General features: G+C 37.9%; 2 protein-coding genes and 1 pseudogene across 5 annotated transcripts in view; 1 reads left to right on the forward strand and 2 right to left on the reverse strand.

Annotated features, from left to right (window-relative positions):
• Positions 1–5914: 5914 nt before the first annotated feature.
• Positions 5915–6085, reverse strand: LOC110583988 (40S ribosomal protein S29-like). Its single transcript, XM_044918216.1, has one exon. The coding sequence runs from the start codon at positions 6083–6085 to the stop codon at positions 5915–5917; it is 171 nt and encodes a 56-aa protein (XP_044774151.1).
• Positions 6086–7360: 1275 nt separating this feature from the next.
• RNF111 (ring finger protein 111) overlaps positions 7361–19795 on the forward strand; it is an 86113-nt gene continuing 73678 nt past the window's right edge. The window contains exon 1 of one of the 4 annotated variants that reach the window (XM_044917813.1): positions 7361–7824. The gene's annotated coding sequence lies outside the window, so the exon portion shown is untranslated. Of the gene's footprint in view, positions 7870–19795 lie in introns of all 4 variants that reach the window. The other 3 variants (XM_044917812.1, XM_021693857.2, XM_021693854.2) reach the window with 3 other exon arrangements.
• Positions 12286–12657, reverse strand: LOC110583756 (annotated as a pseudogene).

Consider the following 19795-nt stretch of genomic DNA (forward strand, 5'->3'; position numbering starts at 1 on the left):
TGAAGCAAGCTGTAAAATGTTAGAGCTCTGACGTTGGATATTATGTAACCTAACTTTTTAATCATCAGAAACTTGTGAATTTTTTTATTGCTAACAGAAATTATGGATTTTAAAAATGGCACTGCAAAAGCATTCCAAAAAGAGTTAAATGTAAAATTTCAGCGGTAAACCTATGACCAACCTTGACTAAGAGTATAAAAATACTGGTAATTAACAGAGTAAACTATTTCTGAGAACAGTTGTTGATCAATCCAGACAACTCAGTTGTGACACTAGGGTTATGTGACCATGGTGGGTGGTGGCTTTCTCTTTCATTTTCCTACAGTTTTATTTGAAAATATACTTCATAGAACCAGATGGCCTCAAACATCTGGCCAGAATTTGGCCAGATAACCAGAAATATTTCAGGATACTTGAAGTTTAAAATGCTTGTCTACAAAATTCCAGGCATTCTCTGTCTCCTTGTTAGTCCGTAATTTGTTACCCCACTGTTTTAGAAACTGAGCCACGTGGATAGTATGAGTGCTTGATAATTCAAATGTATCTTGAAGGTTGCATTCCAAAAGCAGTCAGAGAAACTTTAAAAATTAAAAATAGTCATCAAAATTATACTCTTTTGATGTTATCCTTTCACCAAATAACTCCTCAATTTTTCAGTCTATAATTCAAAATAGTTTCAATAGATTAAAAAATGCCTTCAAAGTAGTTTATTAGTAGGAAAGAAGTGCTGTCTCTAATGATTCTTTTGTTTCTCTGTTTTTCTGCCTCTGTATGGATAATAAAGATTATAATCTTCAAACTAAACACAGTTTGTGTTTGTAATTTTATCAGCTAAAATCAAATTTTATATATAATGTTTTAATGAGATTCTATACTGCCTCAACTAAATCAGCGGTGCTGTAGAATCTATAAAATTTTTTCAGTTTCAAGTTTCAGTGATATCTTCATATATTAATTGGAGAGTAAAATGTTGTGGATCACTAAATGTTCTGACTAGTGCATCTCTTAGATCCTTTTAATTCTTCCCAGACCTTTTCATCTGAGGAAGTAGTTCAGTAAATATTTTCAGCAAGTTCTCAAGGTCTCCCTATCTCATTACATTAAATCTCCAAACTTTGCTTCATTTTCTTCCAAAGAGCTCACAAAGCTGACCACACAATCAGTTACTCTCACTTGCAAACTTGTATGTAATTGTGAAGTATGCAATGGTTGGTGGGTATACCAGTCTTTCTCTCTGACTTTGGTAATTTGTAGAATTTTTCCTTTTTCCATTTATTGCAGGTGACCCATTAATTCAGCTCAGTATCTTCTTTTCTTCTCTTTTCATTTCTTCTCTTCTCTTCTCTTTTTTCAGCTCTATTTCCATGTTTAGAGCAAGCTTCTCAAATTTCTGCCTACCAGATAGTTAGGCACTGCCGGCCCATATGTACAGGCTAATTTGGTAAACATTATTTTGCGCAGTTTCAGGCAGGCAGAATTTGGTTTGGACTATATGTTGGGTGGCAGGATCTTTCCACAGGGGAGTAAAATCACTTTTTGGAAGCATTCAAGTGATTTGATTAAGGATTTCTGGTTTATTAGTGGGAAAATTGAGACTAGAACCCCAACCTAATCTCCTTATTCTGTAAATTCAGTAACTATTGAGCGATATTTTTCCACAGAAGGGAGAAGGATGTTATTTATTTATTTATTTTTAGCTTTTTGGAAAAGACGGTTGGTATAAATATAACACTTCTAATAGAAGCATACACAAAGATTGAAGAGAGTACAAAAGAGGTAGTGATTATTAGCTCTATTGTGAGAATGAGGAAGCAAGGTAAGGAAATGCTTCATGGAAGAGGGCTTTGAGGAATAGATAAGAGTTTCCTAAACAGGTAAAGCAGGAGTGAGGGATATGGAGGAGAGGGGGAGGATCTTTTGAGACAGAAGGAATAGTAGTTGCCAAGGCAGGTAGATTCTGGAACAGTATATTTTTTCTGGAGGTCTACAAGTAGTTTGAGAAGTTCTGTCAAGTGTAAGTAGGGGCAGGCAGTAGGATGGTGGGAACGGGTGGTGCGAAATGACTCTGGAGATTCTGAATTTTAAAGAGCTCTATTTGCCAAGCTAAGGACTTGGGAATTCATTGTGAAGATGATGGAAGATCCTTGAAGGATTTTAAGCAACTTAGTGTCTCAATCAGTTTCTTTTCTTTTTATTAAAGATTTTATTTATTTGATAGAAAGAGAGAGAGAGAGGCAGGCAGAAGGAGAGGGAGAAGCAGACTCCCCACTGAGCAGAGAGCCTGATGTGGGGCTAGATCCCAGGACCCTGGAATCATGACCTGAGCCGAAGTCAGATGCTTAACTGATTGAGCCATCCAGGCACCCCTCAATCAGTTTCTACCGTACTCTGATAGTGGTTCAATGTTACACCGGAAGTGTGTGATAATGGTGGTTGGAGTAGAAGCATAGAAAGCAGGAAACTCTATGTAATTCAGGTGCGAGATCTCTCCCACCCCTATAATCTACCAGTGTTCCCATAAATACGACTTCATGGCACCTGTCCTCTCAGTCACACCCCTTTCTGCTCTGGGCTTCCTGCCTTTGATTTGTTGTCTGCCTACTGCCTGCCCTGCCATCATGATAGTGACTATTCTGATTTTTTTTTTAAGATTTTATTTATTTGATAGAGAGAGACACAGTGAGAGAGGGAACACAAACAGGGGGAATGGGAGAGGGAGAAGCAGGCTTCCCCGCGGAGCAGGGAGCCCGATGCGGGGCTCGATTACAGGACTCCGGGATCATGACCCGAGCCGAAGGCAGATGCCCAACAACTGAGCCACCCAGGCGCCCCTATTCTGACTTTTTTTTAAATCTCTCTCTCCTAATTACTCTCCACCTAACCATTTCCAAACCTGATATCTTAGTAGGTGGCCTTACCTCATGTTTCACAGAGAAATTAAGGCCGTTCAATGAGCAAGCCCTTGACTTGCCCCCTAAAGCCAACAAATTTTGTTCATTTGTGAAATCCCTTCCTCCCTCTCCTCATTTGTTTCAGTGAAAGAAATATCTCTTCTATCCAAGGTGAATTCTTCCATCTGAGCTTTGAATTACATTTCCTCTGCCTCGATAGAGCATCCCTGTATTTCCATTATCTTTTGTTTCTCTTTTTCTGCTGCTCTCTCCCCTTCAGCACACAGAAAGAATTCAAGTCTTCGCTTTCTTGACTCCATATCCTACTAAATATATGTCTGTCTTTCTTTTTCTATTTACTACCATTTTCTTGAAAAAGTACTGGTCCTTGTCTAAGTACATTGTTCAATCCATTCTAAACTAGGACTTCCCAACTGGAATATTATTGGCATTTTGGGCCAGATAATTCTTTGTGGTAGGGGCTGTCCTGTGCATTACAGGATGGTTAGCAATGTCTGTGGCCTCTAAACACTAGATATCAGCAACATCTTCCCAGTTATAACAACCAAAAATATCAGGACATTGTCAGATAATCCCTGGGGGTCATAATCAACCCTGTTAAGAACCTCTGTTCTAAAATGTACAAGAGTTGCTGAAACTGCTCTTGTTTACAGATCTCCTTATTGCCAAACTAGTGGACATTTCTTATGCTTGATCACCTACTTCATCACTGAAACTTTTTCCTCATTTGGCCTGTTACCTATTTCTTTGGGTTTTTCTCCCTTTGCTCTGGCCTATCCTTATCCTTCTGTGACTTCTCTTCATTCTTCAACTTTTAAAATATCAGCCTTCCTCAGGTATCTGTCTCCTTTCATTTATATTCTGGGTGGCTTCATCAAAATTATTGCTTCAGCTATCACAATTTAATCCCTGTCTTCACCCCAGACCTCCCCTGAGGGAGGTCACCTTACTGAAATCTCCACTTTGCCTAAATGTTGGACACCTCAAACTCAACTTGCCAATAAAGAAGTAATCATTTCCTTTCGACCTCCTCCTTCATCCCATCCCAACCAAAAGCCCCAAACCCAAAAAGTGTCTTTTTCCTGAATGGTATTTCCACCCAACCATTCACCAGAAATCTGGAAGCCTCTGAGATTCGCCTTCTCCTTTACTCCCTATATCCAGTTAGTTATTTAATCTTCTTATATCTGTCCCTTCCTTCTCATTCTCATTTTCACTACTCTCATCACTTTTTACCTGCCATTCCAACTGGTCTTCATCCCTCTGTTTTTGCTCCTTTCCAATCCACCCCCTACTCTCTTATATAATGCTGTCTCTAATATAGTCAATCTGATTGTTACTTCTCTGGTTGATTTCCCTTTGTGGCTTCCCATAGTTTTAAGTATAAAAGAGCTCAAACTCCTCATCCTAGCAAAAACAACCATACTTAATCAATTTCTATCTACTTTTCTTCCCTCATCTCTTAATAGTTTTTCTGCATGATACATTCAGTAGATCCTACTAGAGAATTTGCCTCATGCTGTTTCTGTACCTTAGCATGTATTGATCTTTCTGCCTGGAATGTCCTATTTGCTTCATTTAACTGTCTTTATTTATGTTGCAAAATTTGGTTTAAACATCACTTCCTCTTGGTTTGACTATGGTGTTCCATCTTTGTGTTCTCACACAAGGGACACAGGAAGGGACACCATCCTGTCCCTTCCACATTATAGTGTAAATATAGATTTGTTTTCTGGGTCTTGGAAAACACTGCAAGTAAGGCAGTGATTATTTGTTATGTGCCAATAGTGCAAGGTGTCTACTTGAAACTAAAGATAATAAAGACCTGGACTGGTGCAGAGTATTGAGAGGAATGGGTCCATTTTCAATATTTGAGACATTACAGGACAGAATTGGAAAGACTGATTGATTAGAGATAGGGAGTGAGGAAGAGAGAATAGTCTAAGATGACCTTTGGGTTTCTAGTTAGTTAACTTGGTCCCATTGACTGAGACAGGAAAGACTGAAATGGATGGTGTGTAAATACAATATACCTACATTTATTTATTTCAACATGATGTGTTGGAGATGCCTGTGGGACATTAAAGTGGAAATACACATCCAGTAAAATAGCCATATAGGTCTAGATCAGTCAGCACTGTCCAATAGAAAGATAATGTGAGCTACAAATGTAACTTTAAAGTTTATAGTAGTTATATTTTTAAAAAGTAAAAAAACCCAGGTAAATTAACCTTAGTAGTATATTTTATTTAACCCCAGCATTTCTCAACTGTACTATTAACATTTTTGGCCAGGGAATTCTTTGTTGTGGAGGGCTGTCCTGTGTATTGTAGGATGTTTAACAGCATCCTTGGCCTCTTGTTAGTAGACGTCAGTAGCCATCCTTCCCCCAAGTTGTGAACACCAAAAATGTCTCCAGATATTGCTAAATAACCCTAAGTAGGGGCACAAAATTGTGCCTTCTTGAGAACCACTGATTTACCCCAATATATCCAAAATATCATGTAAACATGTAATGAGTATTAAAAACTATTCAAATTTTTACAAAATTTATTATATTGTATCTTTGAATTGGAGAGATACTTTTCACTTACAGCACTTCTCAATTTGTACTAGCCACATTTCAAATGCTCAATAGCTACATGTGGCTTGTGTCTACATTTTTTTTTTTTAAGATTTTATTTATTTATTTGAGACAGAGAGAATGAGAGAGACAGAGAGCACATGAGAGGGGGGAGGGTCAGAGGGAGAAGCAGGCTCCCTGCCGAGCAGGGAGCCCGATGCGGGACTCGATCCCGGGACTCCAGGATCATGACCTGAGCCGAAGGCAGTCGCTTAACCAACTGAGCCACCCAGGCGCCCTGTCTACATTTTTTTTAATTTATTTTTTTCATAATTGAAGTATTTTTATTTTATGTACAATGAGGTGGCATTAAAGTAGGTATCTTGGGTATCTGCAGTTAAGGTAAATTATCTTGGATGACCAATTCAAGGAAGTTCACTTAATCCAATTTAAGGAAGCCTATATCCTTCGCGTACTGACGGAAACAACCGCTGCACATATTGAGGCCGTATTTCCGGATCAGACCATGCCGGTTTGAGCAGACGCGGCAAGAACGAGAACCCTGGCCAAATTTCCTCGGTTGGCTCCAGTACAGCTGCTGGTGACCCATCTTGCTCTCTCGGACGCAACGAGGCAAAAGCTACATTTTTTTTTTTTTTAAGATTTTATTTATTTAACAGAGAGAAACACAGTGAGAGAGGGAACACAAATAGGGGGAGTAGGAGAGGCAGAAGCAGGCTTCCCGCCTAGCAGGAAGCCCGATGTGGGACTCGATCCTGGGACCCTGGGACCCTGGAACCCTGGGACCATGACCTGAGCCAAAGGCAGTTGCCCAATGACTGAGCCACCCAGGCACCCCGTGTCTACCTTTTTGAAGAGCACAGGTCAATAGCTTGAGGAAAAAGGTAAGGTCTGGAAATACAGTTCTGGAAATACACAACATTGAGTCGTTAACAATTGAAACCATGGCAGTAGATAAGACACTCCAGGCAGAATTTTATATTTAGAGCCAGAAAATAGGAGGATTGAGAAAAATTTCTACTGCAATGCTCTTCCGGTTTTCCCACACAATCTGCAATCCTTTGTTATTATTATTTTAAAATATTTTCTTCACAGAACAATATGGAGAACATGAGTGAACGAAAGAAAGCATATTGAGAAAGGTTGATGACAAAGGAAGGGAATTAATGTTTATTGAACATTTAATTGGTAAATAATGTTCAAAGCATTTTATAAACTGTCTAATCTCACAAGAACCCTTTGAGGTAAATAATGTTATTTCAATTTATAGAGAAGGAAAATATTTTTTTTTGGTTTAAGATACACTTTTATTTCTTTTTTAAATGGAAGTGTAATTGACATTTTTGGAAATATTTATAAAGGTTTAATAAATCAGACTGCTGTTAATTGGCATCATCGGGATTTGAAAGGAAGTCTGTCTTACTGATTCCAAAGTCTACATTCTCCTTGCCTACATCCTCCTAATGCACATAATGAAGCATTTGCTATCTACTGATTTTCATAAAATAATTAAGAAGGCGTATGTAATTGTCTAGTCATTTCCCAGGATATCTATTACCACTTTTGATGTGATTCTGGAAGCAAATTCAAGAGAGGGGTGCTATGATCTTTATGTCATTAGCGAGTATGATTGGGTATCATTTTTCTTGTGAAAGACAGTAAACCGTGATGTTTTTGTTTAATTGTACCGTAAGTATAATCAATGATTCTGTGGTTAGCTGTACTTTTTAAGTTACGAAAAAATTAGCCAAGAAATAGTATTTTGCTTAAATGTAGAACACAATCACGAAGGAAAACAAAATAATGAGCTTTATGAAATCGTTCGGCTTCGCTAATAGACTTGATAAAGCAAGTACAAAGGGGGAGGGCTGGCGAAGAGGGGGCGGGACATTGAGAAACAAGAATCTGAGCAGGCGCAGAAACAGATATTAATGGAGGCGTGAATGCTACTGCGCTCTCACTTTCCGAACTGTCGTAAAGACCTTGAGTGTCGTGCTCGCTCGGTAGAGGAGGGATTGGTTAGGCGGCGGCAGCAGCAGCGGCGGCAGGAGAACAGCAGCAGTGGCGGCGACGGTGGGAGGTGTTGGGTCTCCGCAGCACAGAAACGCTCGCAGCCTCGGGGAAAGAGTTCTTGTGGGGTCAAATCAGGCATTCTGAACCCAAGCCAGGTGAACTGGGCCGAACCAGGCGCTGCCGCTCGTACGGTTTAGTGGCGGTGACAGACGCAGCTCTTGACTATAGGGGCCTATTAGGCCAAGATCTGAGGCGCAGATCACTGGCTCTCGACGCATCCTCTTCCCCTCTTCCATCTCCTGTCTTCCTTCCTGGGCCAGTGATTCCCGGACCCTGGGAAGAGGGAAGCTAATGATTAAGGTGAGGGGACTAGGGGGGAGGGGATCGATTGGAAGCCGCGCGTGCGCGCAACGGGGGAGGGGCCGGCCTGGAGGGGAGAAAGAGGAAGGGCTGCGGCCGCGGAAGGCTGGGGTCGGCGACCGGCCGGTTATTGCTGGCTCCATAGTGACTTAGGGTCTGGGTCTCCGCAGTAGAATTAATTGTGTTTGAGCAAAGCATTCGTCTACAGACACACCCACACCCCACAGTAAGGGAGTGTGGGTGAGGGGATTTCTTTCCCTCTTTGGACTCTCCCTGGAGTCTAAGAAGGGGGCTGAGGACTGAGGCGTGGGAGTGCGATTTGACAATGGAGTGATGAAGGTAACCCGCGCCCGGGGTGTTGGAGGGCGCTAAGTCAGCCCTGACGGTTAGGGAGTTGCCTTCTTCTGTGATCAAGGAAACGTCCGCGGAACAGCAGAAATACAGACGCGTCAGATTTTTGTGTAGAGTTGGTTTGTTGGTCATTAAAAAAGAAGCTCGATATTTTAATTTTGTCCTTAGATAATTTGTCAGAGTCAGTGGCAAGGCTGTAGTGGATATGTCCTGTACTGTAGAAATAGAGGTTTGTCACGATAGTTTTTAAATAGGTTATAAGAGATCTTTACAGATACTTCTTAACGCAAATCTAAATTTTAGTGCTTAAAAAATACCAGGAAGTATAGGGTATTCATTTAATTTGTTCATGTTTGTAGTGTGAGGCGACTCCATTGTATTGTGTGCTTTCCTGTTTCTTGATTTATGTGGAGTATGAATTTAGAACTCTCTGGAGTGGTAAGATGCCAACTGTCATAGACTTCATTTTATAGTTCTTTTAGCTTTTGAACCTGCCTTAATCCAAACTTTATTTCACCGGTTATTTTTATGTTTAATTTTCTTGTTTTAGGGACCCCTTCAACCAAAAAGAACAGCCTGGGGAAGAGATAAGCTACGGTTCCATTTCCTTTCCCATTTGTGTGTGTGTGTGTGTGTGTTTCATTGCTTTCAAATGTTAGGATGTGATTTCGATATTACACAGAAGTTCTGTAACACTAGTTTTATTATGGTGAAGATCTACATTTTGATAGTTTGTTACTACTGTATGTTTTTTAGTAAAAATTTTGATGTCAATATAAACTATGTTGCTTTTCACACTAAACAGTAGTCTTTGGTTGCCTTTGTGAGACAAAACAGGATGAGAAAGAAGCCCTCTTACTCTGAAAAGAATTTTTAATTTTTTTTTTTTACGCCTTGAATTATTTTACTTTTGTCCACCTCTTGTCATTTAACCTTGGACAAATGACATCTTTCTCCTGCTCATTTGTTTGCCATCTAAGATTCAGAGTAGTATTCTAAAAACTGGTGAGGGTTTTTGTGAATTGGTCTGAACAATATTGTAGGAAAAACTGGGAAGAATAGAGGCTCTCCTTGTTTACAGGGGTGCTGCATCTTATATGTGTGGCTCTTTCTGTTACTTTTTTCCTTTTGGTGTCTGTTGGTCACTAGCATGTTCTTTCACTGGAGTTGGTTTTTGAAGAAAGATGTCATGAAAATTATTTTGGTGAAAAGTGTATTACAGTGGAGGTTACACCTTGACAAATTTCATTTCAGTACTTTATTTCTACAGATAATTGAGAAATAGCTATACTGATGTTTAAAATAAGAGAATAAAAATTTACATGTTTAGAGCAAAGGAATGGTCAGCAGATACTCCTAAATAGTTGTTTTCATTATAAAATTTAAAGTAGGATTAAAAATTGATTGAATCAAACTAATTAGATTTTTTAAGACATTATTTTGCCAAAATAATAACAATTTCCCCCTCTGAGCTAGGACTTCAATAGGAAGAAAAGAAGTGACAGTATGAAAAATGATAGTGATTAAAGTATGTTAATAGCTTGACATTAACATTCTATGGGTGACATCCTATGGAAGAGTCTCTAGTTTGGAGTTCTGAATTTTAGATCTAGCTTTACTTGCTATTCATTAGATTTGTGACTTTATTGATAACCATTCTTAGCTTCAGATCTCTCTCAATTGTTAAATGAGAAATGTAGGATGGTTTTCTAGTTTTCTCTAGATCCCAAATTCAGTGGCTTGTATTTTTGGTTAGGAGCTTTTGGTACTTATTGGTGTGTTCATCATGATCCAATTCCCAGAAAGAAGTGCTATACTGAGTATAAATTCCTTCCTGTTTATATTAGGGGAGGGGGAACTATGATAAAGCCATGTTTGTTGTTCTAGATAATGCTTCTGTCCCATTATAGATATTATATAGGATTTAATAGCTCTCATACTAAAAGAAGAAACTTGGTTTTACTTCTGGTAATGCTTTTTAAATCATCCTGAATAATTTTTCTTCCAGAAACCTGTAATCGTTGGCCAGTTAAAGTCCAGAATTGCATTTAAACGCCTTACACCTCTGTTCTTTCTTTCCTGCATCCCACTGATTCTTGGTAACAACTGGCCCAGGTTTCTACAGGTATTCAGTTCATACCATTACATGTGGAGTGGGCTACAGATGTTTAAAAACATACTAAGTTGAGCTTACATTTTAAGTGGAAGTACTGCATTATTATTTAGTTACTTGGTATGTATTTACTGAATGTCTCATATTCTCAGCATTGTTCTTGGTCTTCAGTGAGGAAGGCACTCTGCCTTCAGGGAGTGGACATTCTCCTGGGGAAAACATAATAAATAGTAGTTTGAGGTAGTGCTGAGTGCCATGAAGAAAATAGGACCATGTTATGATGAATGAAGTCAAGCTCTACTGTGGATTAAATGGTTAGGGAGGGCCTAACTTCTTTTTAGAGGTGATAATTTGATTTGTGATCAGTGACTAGAAAGAATCAGCCATACTGGTAATCTGGAGGAATCTTGCAAACAAAGGGAACAGCAAATGCATTCGGTTGTGTTTGATTCTGGAGAATTTACAAGTGTAAACTGGTTTGTATGTTAGGCTTTTTCATAATTGCTGATAGACAATGTAAAAAGAAAGGTTAAAAATATTTTATATATAGCAACCAAATACAATGTGTTGACCTTGTTTAAATCCTCACTCAAATCAATTGTAGAAAGTCATTTTTGAAACACTTTGGGGGAAATCTGAATGTGAATGGATAGTAGATGATATCAAGGAATTATTGTTAATTTTGTCAGGGATGATAATGATATTATGTTTATATAAGCATCCATTGATGATTCTTGCCTGTATTGATCGTTGATGATTGCAGAATGCTTATTTTCAAACTCTTCCATCTCCTCTTATCTTATAAGTAGGCCTTCTTTTGTATGGAAGAAGCATTCTTTTATCTATTAGCAATATGGACTTATGTACTTCCTGTTTTATTCAATGGATTATAATCCGTTTCCGCCTTTATTAATTTTAATGCTCAAATTGCCCCACATTTGTCCGGTGGGAGCCTTTCCACCATGGCTCCTGTGTCTTTTTGACATACATAATTTTTTATGACTATTTCCTTTCTGGCACAGCAAGATGTTCCCACTCATCTTATATCTTTCCTATTTCAGTCTTGGAATCAGCTATTCTCTAAGGAGGCCTGGTTCCTTTTGGTGGGCAGTCCAATTTGCTTTTGAGTTATCTGTTTATATATAGAAATAATCTCTTATTTCCTGGATCAGGACATCTGAGAAACTTAAATTAGATTTTGATAGTGGGTTTGTATTTCTGTGGAGATTTTATTTGTGAAGTAACTACATAAAATGTAGCAATTTGTTTATTAACCATAAAACAACTATTTTATTCTATTTTTTCCAAATAAGTTCTGATTTGATCTTAATTATGATCAAATGAAATAGAAAAAAATAAAATGTTATTTTACTTTGTGTTACATTGTGTATGTAGAAGGTTTAACCACTTAACTGTTAAAAATGATGTAAGGTTTACATACTTAATTGTTTTTAACCGAGTCATCAGACTTTTTGGTCTGGAGGAAATTGTTGCTTTTTAAAAAAACTAACTTTTTAAATGAAATTTTTTTTTTAATTTTTAAAAAATATTTTATTTATTTATTTGAGAGAGAGAGACTGAGAGAGAAAGAGCATGAGAGGGGGGAGGGTCGGGAGGGTCAGAGGGAGAAGCAGACTCCCCGCCGAGCAGGGAGCCCGATGCGGGACTCGATCCCGGGACTCCAGGATCACGACCTGAGCCGAGGCAGTCGCTTAACCGACTGAGCCACCCAGGCGCCCTAAATGAAATTTTTTATTATGACATAGAATAATATTTCGTATATGAGTAGAAACTGACAAGCACATTATTCTAGAAAGTTACTTTTACAACTTAGTATGTTTCACAGCCATTCTCTCACCCAGTGCAGCATGGGTATTTGCTTTATTTATTTATCTTTTAAACCTCACTTGTAAGTATTTTTCCATACAATATTTTTGGTTTTGTTTTTTTTTTTAAACAAGCTCTGGCAGGTTTTGTGTGATTTGCTTTTTACCAGTCTATTCTGGCATGCTTCTAATGATTTCAGTCACCCTGGATCAATGATAGCCAGTGTGCATTCTCTGTAGTATTTTCCTCATGCTGTACCCAGTTCAGTATTATTGACACTGTAGTGATGCACACCAGTTTTGGCCAACATGGCATAGTATTCTATTTTAGATTCCCTCAGGGCTGGGCAGTTGGCGAGAATAACCAGTTTTGTTTTGCTATATCTGATCATTTTCAGAGTCTGCTTGTACTCCAGCATGTACTTTACACTTTTCGTAATGAGTTGGAGTCTAGAGTTGATCGACTCCAGAGACTTTAGTCTTCCTTGATGCCACCATCTTCCTGCCTTAGGTGCAGGATGGTCCCAACCAAGAGCAGCCACCAAGGTCCCAGACAATATTTTGAATGGTATTTAACCAGTTAATTTTTGAAACAATTAATATGTACATGGTTTTTAAAATCAGTTCCACAAAGGCTTATAATGAAAAACAACAGTCTGTGCTATTCCTCCTAATCCCCTATTTCCAGTTCCTAAGTGGAAACACTTTCAGCTCTTAAATTTTTTTTTTCCTGGTATTTACTTTCATATTTCTAAATAGTATGCTTATGTGTCTGCTTAGCTACTTTTGATGTCAGGTTTTTTTTAATATTTAATTTTTAAAGATAAAAGCAATACAAATGGAACCAAATTCACAAGGTATGAAGGGTGTACAGGGAAAAAATAAGTTTTCTTGCCATCCCTGTCTTCCTATTGCCCAGTTCTTTTCCCTGGAGATATATCTTCTCTTAGTATTTTACATGTATCCAGAGCAGCAGTTCTCAGAGTGTGGTCTCTGGACTCTTGAGGGGGTCTTCAGAAGGTCAGCTGGGTTGAAACTGTTTGATAGTAATACTAAGTTCTTCACTACTTAACTATGTTGATATTTGCATTGATAGCAAACACAGTGATGGGCAAAATTGCTGGCCCTGCAATCCATATTAAGACAGTGGCTAAAACTGTACTAACAGTCATCATATTTTTCATTACTACACATTTACAAAACGAGTTTCATTTAAGAATGTCCTTTACAAAGCGGTAAAATCTGTTAATTTTACTAATCTTGATCTTGAGTACATGTCTTTTTAATATTCCATGTGATAAAATGAGAAGAATGTTATAAGGCACTTCTGCCCCATCCCAAATTATTCTTGTCTTGAAGAAAAATACTTGTGTGATTGAGTTGCAGGCTGAACTAACAAACTTAGTTGCTTTTTATTTTTTTAATGGAACCATTTTTTTACTTGAAAGAATGACAAGCTATAGTTATTTGTATGTATTTTCTCAAAAATAAATGAAGTGAGCCTGTCACTTTAGGGAAAACAACTGATAGAAATTATTGCCAAGATAAAATTAAGGCTTTCAAGCAAAAATTAGAATTTTGGAAAACATCTGCCACTATGAGCTTGGCAGCTTCTCAGGACCTTTTTGATGAAATTGATGGGGATATTAACAAATGTGATTTTTTTTTTTTTTTTTTTTTTTGGCTATTGTATAATTAAATGTGTCAGTGTTTGGAAGAGACGCATAACTTCGTGGACCAACTTTTTTCATATGACCAGTGCATGATATTACAAAATCATGCTGTGTGTGAAAGATCTACTTAAGGGTAAGATAGATCAATAGATTCTTAATGAAATGGTATGAAGTTTCATAGATAAGGTATCAGATTCAACATTGCAAGTAATCTTTACAAAATTACCTTTATTAAGTTTGGGTTAATATCAAAAAATAACACATGCACTATCTGATTAAGTTATTAAAGACACTTCTCTTTTTTAACTACATATTTGTGTGAAGCTGGATTTCTTATTAGCTTCAGTAAATCCACGTTTCTTCTGTTAAGACAGACATTAAAGAGATTAGCAAAAATGTGTAATAGTGTCATTTTTATTAACTTTTTTGAAAAAATATATTCATAAATGTTACTTAATATTAGCATGTAATGGGTTTACTATTGCTGTTTTTAAAAAATCTTTAAGCATTTATCAGTTTTATTTTCTTGTATTAATATAACCTACATATTTAAAGCTTTTGGGGGTTCTCACTTAGTTTTAAGAGGATAAGGGGCTCACAAATCAAAAAGTTTGAGGATTGCTGTATGGTTATCTTTTGCATTATCTTTTGACCTCTTATGGAAAAGGAGTCCACACTTCTTTTTTCACCCTTTCTCCTGATATAGTTGTGTCAATTTTAGATTACTTTAATAATTCAGCATATATTTATTGAATACTAACTATGAGTTCTCAGCTTTGGGGCACATGGTAATGATGAAAACAGACTAGGCTCTATTGGGAAATTTTAAATTTTACAAATGGTGATTATGGAAATAACTGAGCTGGAAAGAGAAGATAGGGCGTGGGGTTAGCTCTTTAAATATAAGGTGATTAGGGATGGTCTCCAGGACAAGAAACATTTGAGCACAGACAGAAAGGAAGCAAGTGAGAGAGCCTTGTGGCTATCTGGGGGACAAGCATTCTGGGCAGATTAAATAGTAATAGCATACTTGGCCTGCTCAAGGAAAAGCCAAGAAGCTGTTGTGACTGGAGGGGAGTGGATGAGCAGAATGGTGATCTCTGAGGACACAGGTAGCAAGGGCTTAGGTCCTTCAGTTTTAAGAAATATTCTTGTATTAGCTTCATGACTTCTTAGTCATTTTTTTTTTTCCTGGTTTCTTTTGGAGTTGCTGTCAGTCAGATGGTAAGATTCTGTTGCTATATCTTTGTTGCTATTAGATCCTCTGTGTGTGTGTGTGAGAGAGAGAGAGAGAATTGAAAGTTTTTTTCATTTAGTGGGAATTGCAGGGAAATTTGAGATAAAGTTATTTGTGTAATTTACCATGCTTAAACAAAATATGAACTTTTGCTTTTCATAAATACCAGGAGCAAGTTACATTATTGATACAAAAATGGGCTCTCTTTCCAACTTTTAGTGGTAAAATCATGTTTGTTTGTTTATTTTAAAATATTCTCTTTTTTTTTTTAAGAGAGAGAGAGTGCTCGCAAGTGAGTGCCTCTGTGGGGGAGTGGGGAGGGCAGAAGAAAGGGAGAGAGAATCCTAAGCAGGCTCCATGCCTAGTGTGGAGCCTGATACAGGGCTTGATCTCAGGACCTTGATCATGACTTGAACTGAAATCAAGAGTTGGGTGCTTAACTGACTGAGCTACGCGGGTGCCCCAAAGTCATGTTTAAATATGTGAAAAAATACACATATAAATAGGTTTGTAAGTAGGTTTACTTTACAAAGTCTAAGTCTGCTTTGACAACTCTGTTTTTTTAATACAAAGTAGTCATTAGGTGAAGAAAATCATGTCATGTAATATTTGTATTACATCTACAGAATGACTGTTATCATGGATTTGATTGTATTTTCTGTGAAATCACATTTCTTTAAAGAACTCTAAGTAGTATGAGATAAAACTGGCCATTTTATGGAATATTATGCAGCTGTAAAAAAGAATGAGAGCCTGCCACTTGCAACAACATGGATGGATGTAGAGGATATTATGCTAATTGAAATAAGTCATGAAAGACAGATACCGTATGATCTCACTTATACGTGGAATCTAAAAACCAAAAGAAACATATAAACAAAAAGCAGAATCAAACCTATAAATTGGTGGTTGCCGGGTGGGGGGAGGGACAAAATGGGTGAAGGGGAGTGGGAGATACAGGCTTCCAGTTATGGAATGAATGAGTTACAGGAATAAAAGGTACAGCATAGGGAACGTAGTCCATGATATTGTAATAGCATTGTATGGTGGCAGATGGTAGCTTCACTTGTGGTGAGCATAACATGTAGAGAGATTAAATCACTATGTTGTACACCTGAAACTAATGTTACATTGTGTCAACTATACTTAAATTTAAAAAAAAATTTTTTTTTTAAAGATTTTATTTATTTTTTAGAGAGCGAGCGAGAGAGAAACAGCATGAGAGGGGAGAGGGTCAGAGGGAGAAGCAGGCTCCCCGCTGAGCCGGGAGCCCGATGTGGGACTCGATCCCAGGACCCTGGGATCATGACCTGAGCCGAAGGCAGACGCTTAACCATCTGAGCCACCCAGGCGCCCCCCAAAAAATTTTTTTAATAATAAAATGAAAAGGGGAGGAATAGGTCAGACACAGACCACTTTACCTATATACATCTGGGAGAATATAGAGAATTTTGATTGTTTAAAATAAACAGATCATCTATTTTCATAACCACCTTCCTGTCTGCCATTCCTCTGATGTGCTTTTATCCTTATTCTCCAATTGAGGAAATCTTACTTTTAAGGACCAGCTCTTAAACTTCTGTGAAGTTTCTCCTCTAGAATCAATGGCTCTCCCTTCTGTTTTTCCATAGTATTTGGTCCTTCTCTTACCTTGTAGCAGTTATTTCCATTTTAATAGACCTTTAGCATTCTCCCACTGTGGAGGCTAAATTCCAAAAATCTCCATGGTAAATAGAAGAAATTGTAGTTGAATTACATCATAATCTTTTTTTTTTTAAAGATTTATTTATTTATTTGAGAGAGCGAGAATGAGAGAGAGTACATGAGAGGGGGGAGGGTCAGAGGGAGAAGCAGGCTCCTCGCTGAGCAGGGAGCCCGATGCGGGACTCGATCCCGGGACTCCAGGATCATGACCTGAGCCGAAGGCAGTTGCTTAACCAACTGAGCCACCCAGGCACCCGAATTACATCATAATCTTATATGAAAATAATGTCATGGGAACTGAAGTGGTGAGTGAACATATGAAAGCCCACATAACTATACATTTATTTTAAAAATGAGAGAGACCCAAACCAGCAACTTATATAAGAATTAAGATCCAGATGTTTATCTGTCAGACCTTAGGCAAGTTGCCTAACTTTTATAATTCTTAGTTCCTTGGAGATAATAGTTTTTAGTGAGGATAAAATGGAATAAAAACATGGCACATAGTTCCTTACAGGAATACCTGATCTGGCCCTTGACCATTTCTGATCCCTTTGTGTGCCATCTCCCTTTCCTCTCACTCCCTTTCTGTTGTTTGTTCATGTTAGGCCTCTTCCTGCCACACGGTCTTTCTTTACTGTTTCCTCTGCTAGAAAGGCTCTTCCTCTAGCACTGTGTGGCGTGGCTGACTGGTGGCTTGTTCTTCTCATGGTTCAGGTCTTCAGCTTCTTAGGAGCCTGTTGATGGTTGTCTTTTACTATTTGTTTTATTTCCGTAATAGCACAATTTTTTCCCTAAAATTAGCTTGACTGTCTATTTGTGCCTTGTTTCTTCTCATTTGCATGTAATTTTCATGAGAACAAAGACTTTCTATATCCTGTTCATGGCTAATCCCAGTGCCTACAACAGTGCCCACATTATAATAGGCTCTCAATAAATATTTGTTGAATGAAAACAATAACTGCATAAATGGTAGCTAATGTATTATCAGTGATATTGTATCTTCTTTTTTTTTTTTTTAAGATTTTATTTATTTATTTGATAGAGAGACAGCGAGAGCAGGAACACAAGCAGGGGGAGTGGGAGAGGGAGAAGCAGGCTTCCCGGCAAGCAGGGAGCCGGATGCAGGGCTCGATCCCAGGACCCTGAGATCATGACCCGAGCTGACGGCGGACGTTTAACGACTGAGCCACCCAGGCACCCCGATACTGTATTTTCTAAAATATTAATAAGCGACTGTAAAATTTCTATTACGTGGGTGACATTTCCAGATTCTGATCTGATCCCAGATGCTTGGGATAGAAAAAATTTGAATAACCTAACTTGTGTTGACCCTGTTTGCCATCATGGAGGTGATAGATTCTTGGATTTCCCCATTTTATTCCCTGTAAATGAATAGTTTTCCTCACAGATAGCAGTTCTGGATGGCAGTTCTAAGGCCTGGACTTAATTTCAGTCATTTTCCTTTATCTTGAACAGGCTTCAATTTAAAATATTTTCTTTTCTCTCCTGTCATTTTGTTAATCCTCAGTTGCCTCTTTTTCTGATTATCCCCTTCAGGAAGAACTCACAGTCTATATATACTGAAACCAAAATTCTAAAGATTGCCCAGAAAGTATATAAGTAAATGTGTGTAGGCTAGCTTTACATGTATGGGAATTCACATTAGGGTTAGGATTACTGTGTTTATCCAAAATATGAAATTCTTTGGGCTAGAGTAGCATCTTAACTATCTTCTTAATTATCACCTTGAGCAGTCACTAGTAGTAAAAAAACCAAAAAGGGTTTGTTGAATAAAGTGGCTGATGTTAGCATAGAGGATAACAAATCCTTGGTTTTTCCAGACCGGTATCCTCAATTGTCTAATAGCTTACTATTTTTGTTTCTTGCCACAAGGATTTTCACTTTGCTGTCAGAATATACAGATCCAAAGAAGACAAAAATGTCATTTAGTCAAAATAACCTTGGAAATCCCTAAAGTTGCCCATAAAATATAAAATAAAGACGTACAGTCTCTCAAAGTTCAACATATCCTGTTTTTCCTTTAGTATTGGAATGAATCATGTTTCATTGTTAAACACCAGATGAAGTCGTAGGCTGTGTTTATGGTCCATGTTGTGGGAAAAATAAATAGCTCTAAACATTAGAATCTGACAGCACAGCAAGATGTTCATATCATGAGAGGCACATGGGAAGTGAGACCAACTAGAGAATAGTAAAATTTTATCTTTCTGTGTTCATTCTGGGTATATAATTATTGAGCAGAATTGCAAGCATAATCTACATGGTTTAAATTATTTTTTTCTTGTCTTCACATTGTTGAATTCACATTGTGGGTGTGCTCTCTACCCAGAGGTATTTTCCCTAATCCAGTTTTCAGTAAGCCTTTACCTTCTTCAGTCATTGAAAGTGCCAGTATCTGCCTGTTTTTTTCTTGTATGACTCTTATTCTTTAGAACATACTTTTTTTTTTTTAAAGATTTTATTTATTTATTTGACAGAGAGAGATATAGCGAGAGCAGGAACACAAGCAGGAGGAGTGGGAGAGCAGGGAGCCTGACACAGGACTCGATCCCAGGACTCTGGGATCATGACCTGAGCTGGAGGCAGACGCGTAACGACTGAGCCACCCAGGAGCCCCTAGAACATACTCTTTAATTAATATTCTCCAGGTTACACATTTTGACCCTAAATCACATAGGAAGAGCAAAAACAACTTTTATTTAAATAAACTTGTTGGACGGCATCCAAGGAGAAATTGTTTCCTTGGGTAGTTTTGCTCACCGCATTAGATCCTACATTCTCAGAGCAGTTGCTATCTTTCCTAATCTAACAAAATTTTTTGTTTTATTTATATTTATTTTGTTACTCCACCCTTTGCTTTGGGTGCTTTAACAGTTCAGGGTTTTGATCTGATCTTCAAGAGGAATTTGAGGTTCATTCGAATAAGATAGACTAGCTTGAGGTAGGTGTACCTAAAAGAATTGAAGGTCAACCCCCCACCCCCCCCCAAAAAGGAAAG

The sequence above is a fragment of the Neomonachus schauinslandi genome, chromosome 9 (genome assembly GCF_002201575.2).
Source record: "Neomonachus schauinslandi chromosome 9, ASM220157v2, whole genome shotgun sequence".
NCBI classification, from domain to species: Eukaryota; Metazoa; Chordata; class Mammalia; order Carnivora; family Phocidae; genus Neomonachus; species Neomonachus schauinslandi.

What these genes read in the sequence shown, in the direction of transcription:
- LOC110583988 (XM_044918216.1), bottom strand. Translation starts at nt 6,085, where the DNA reads ATGGGTCACCAGCAGCTGTACTGGAGCCAACCGAGGAAATTTGGCCAG.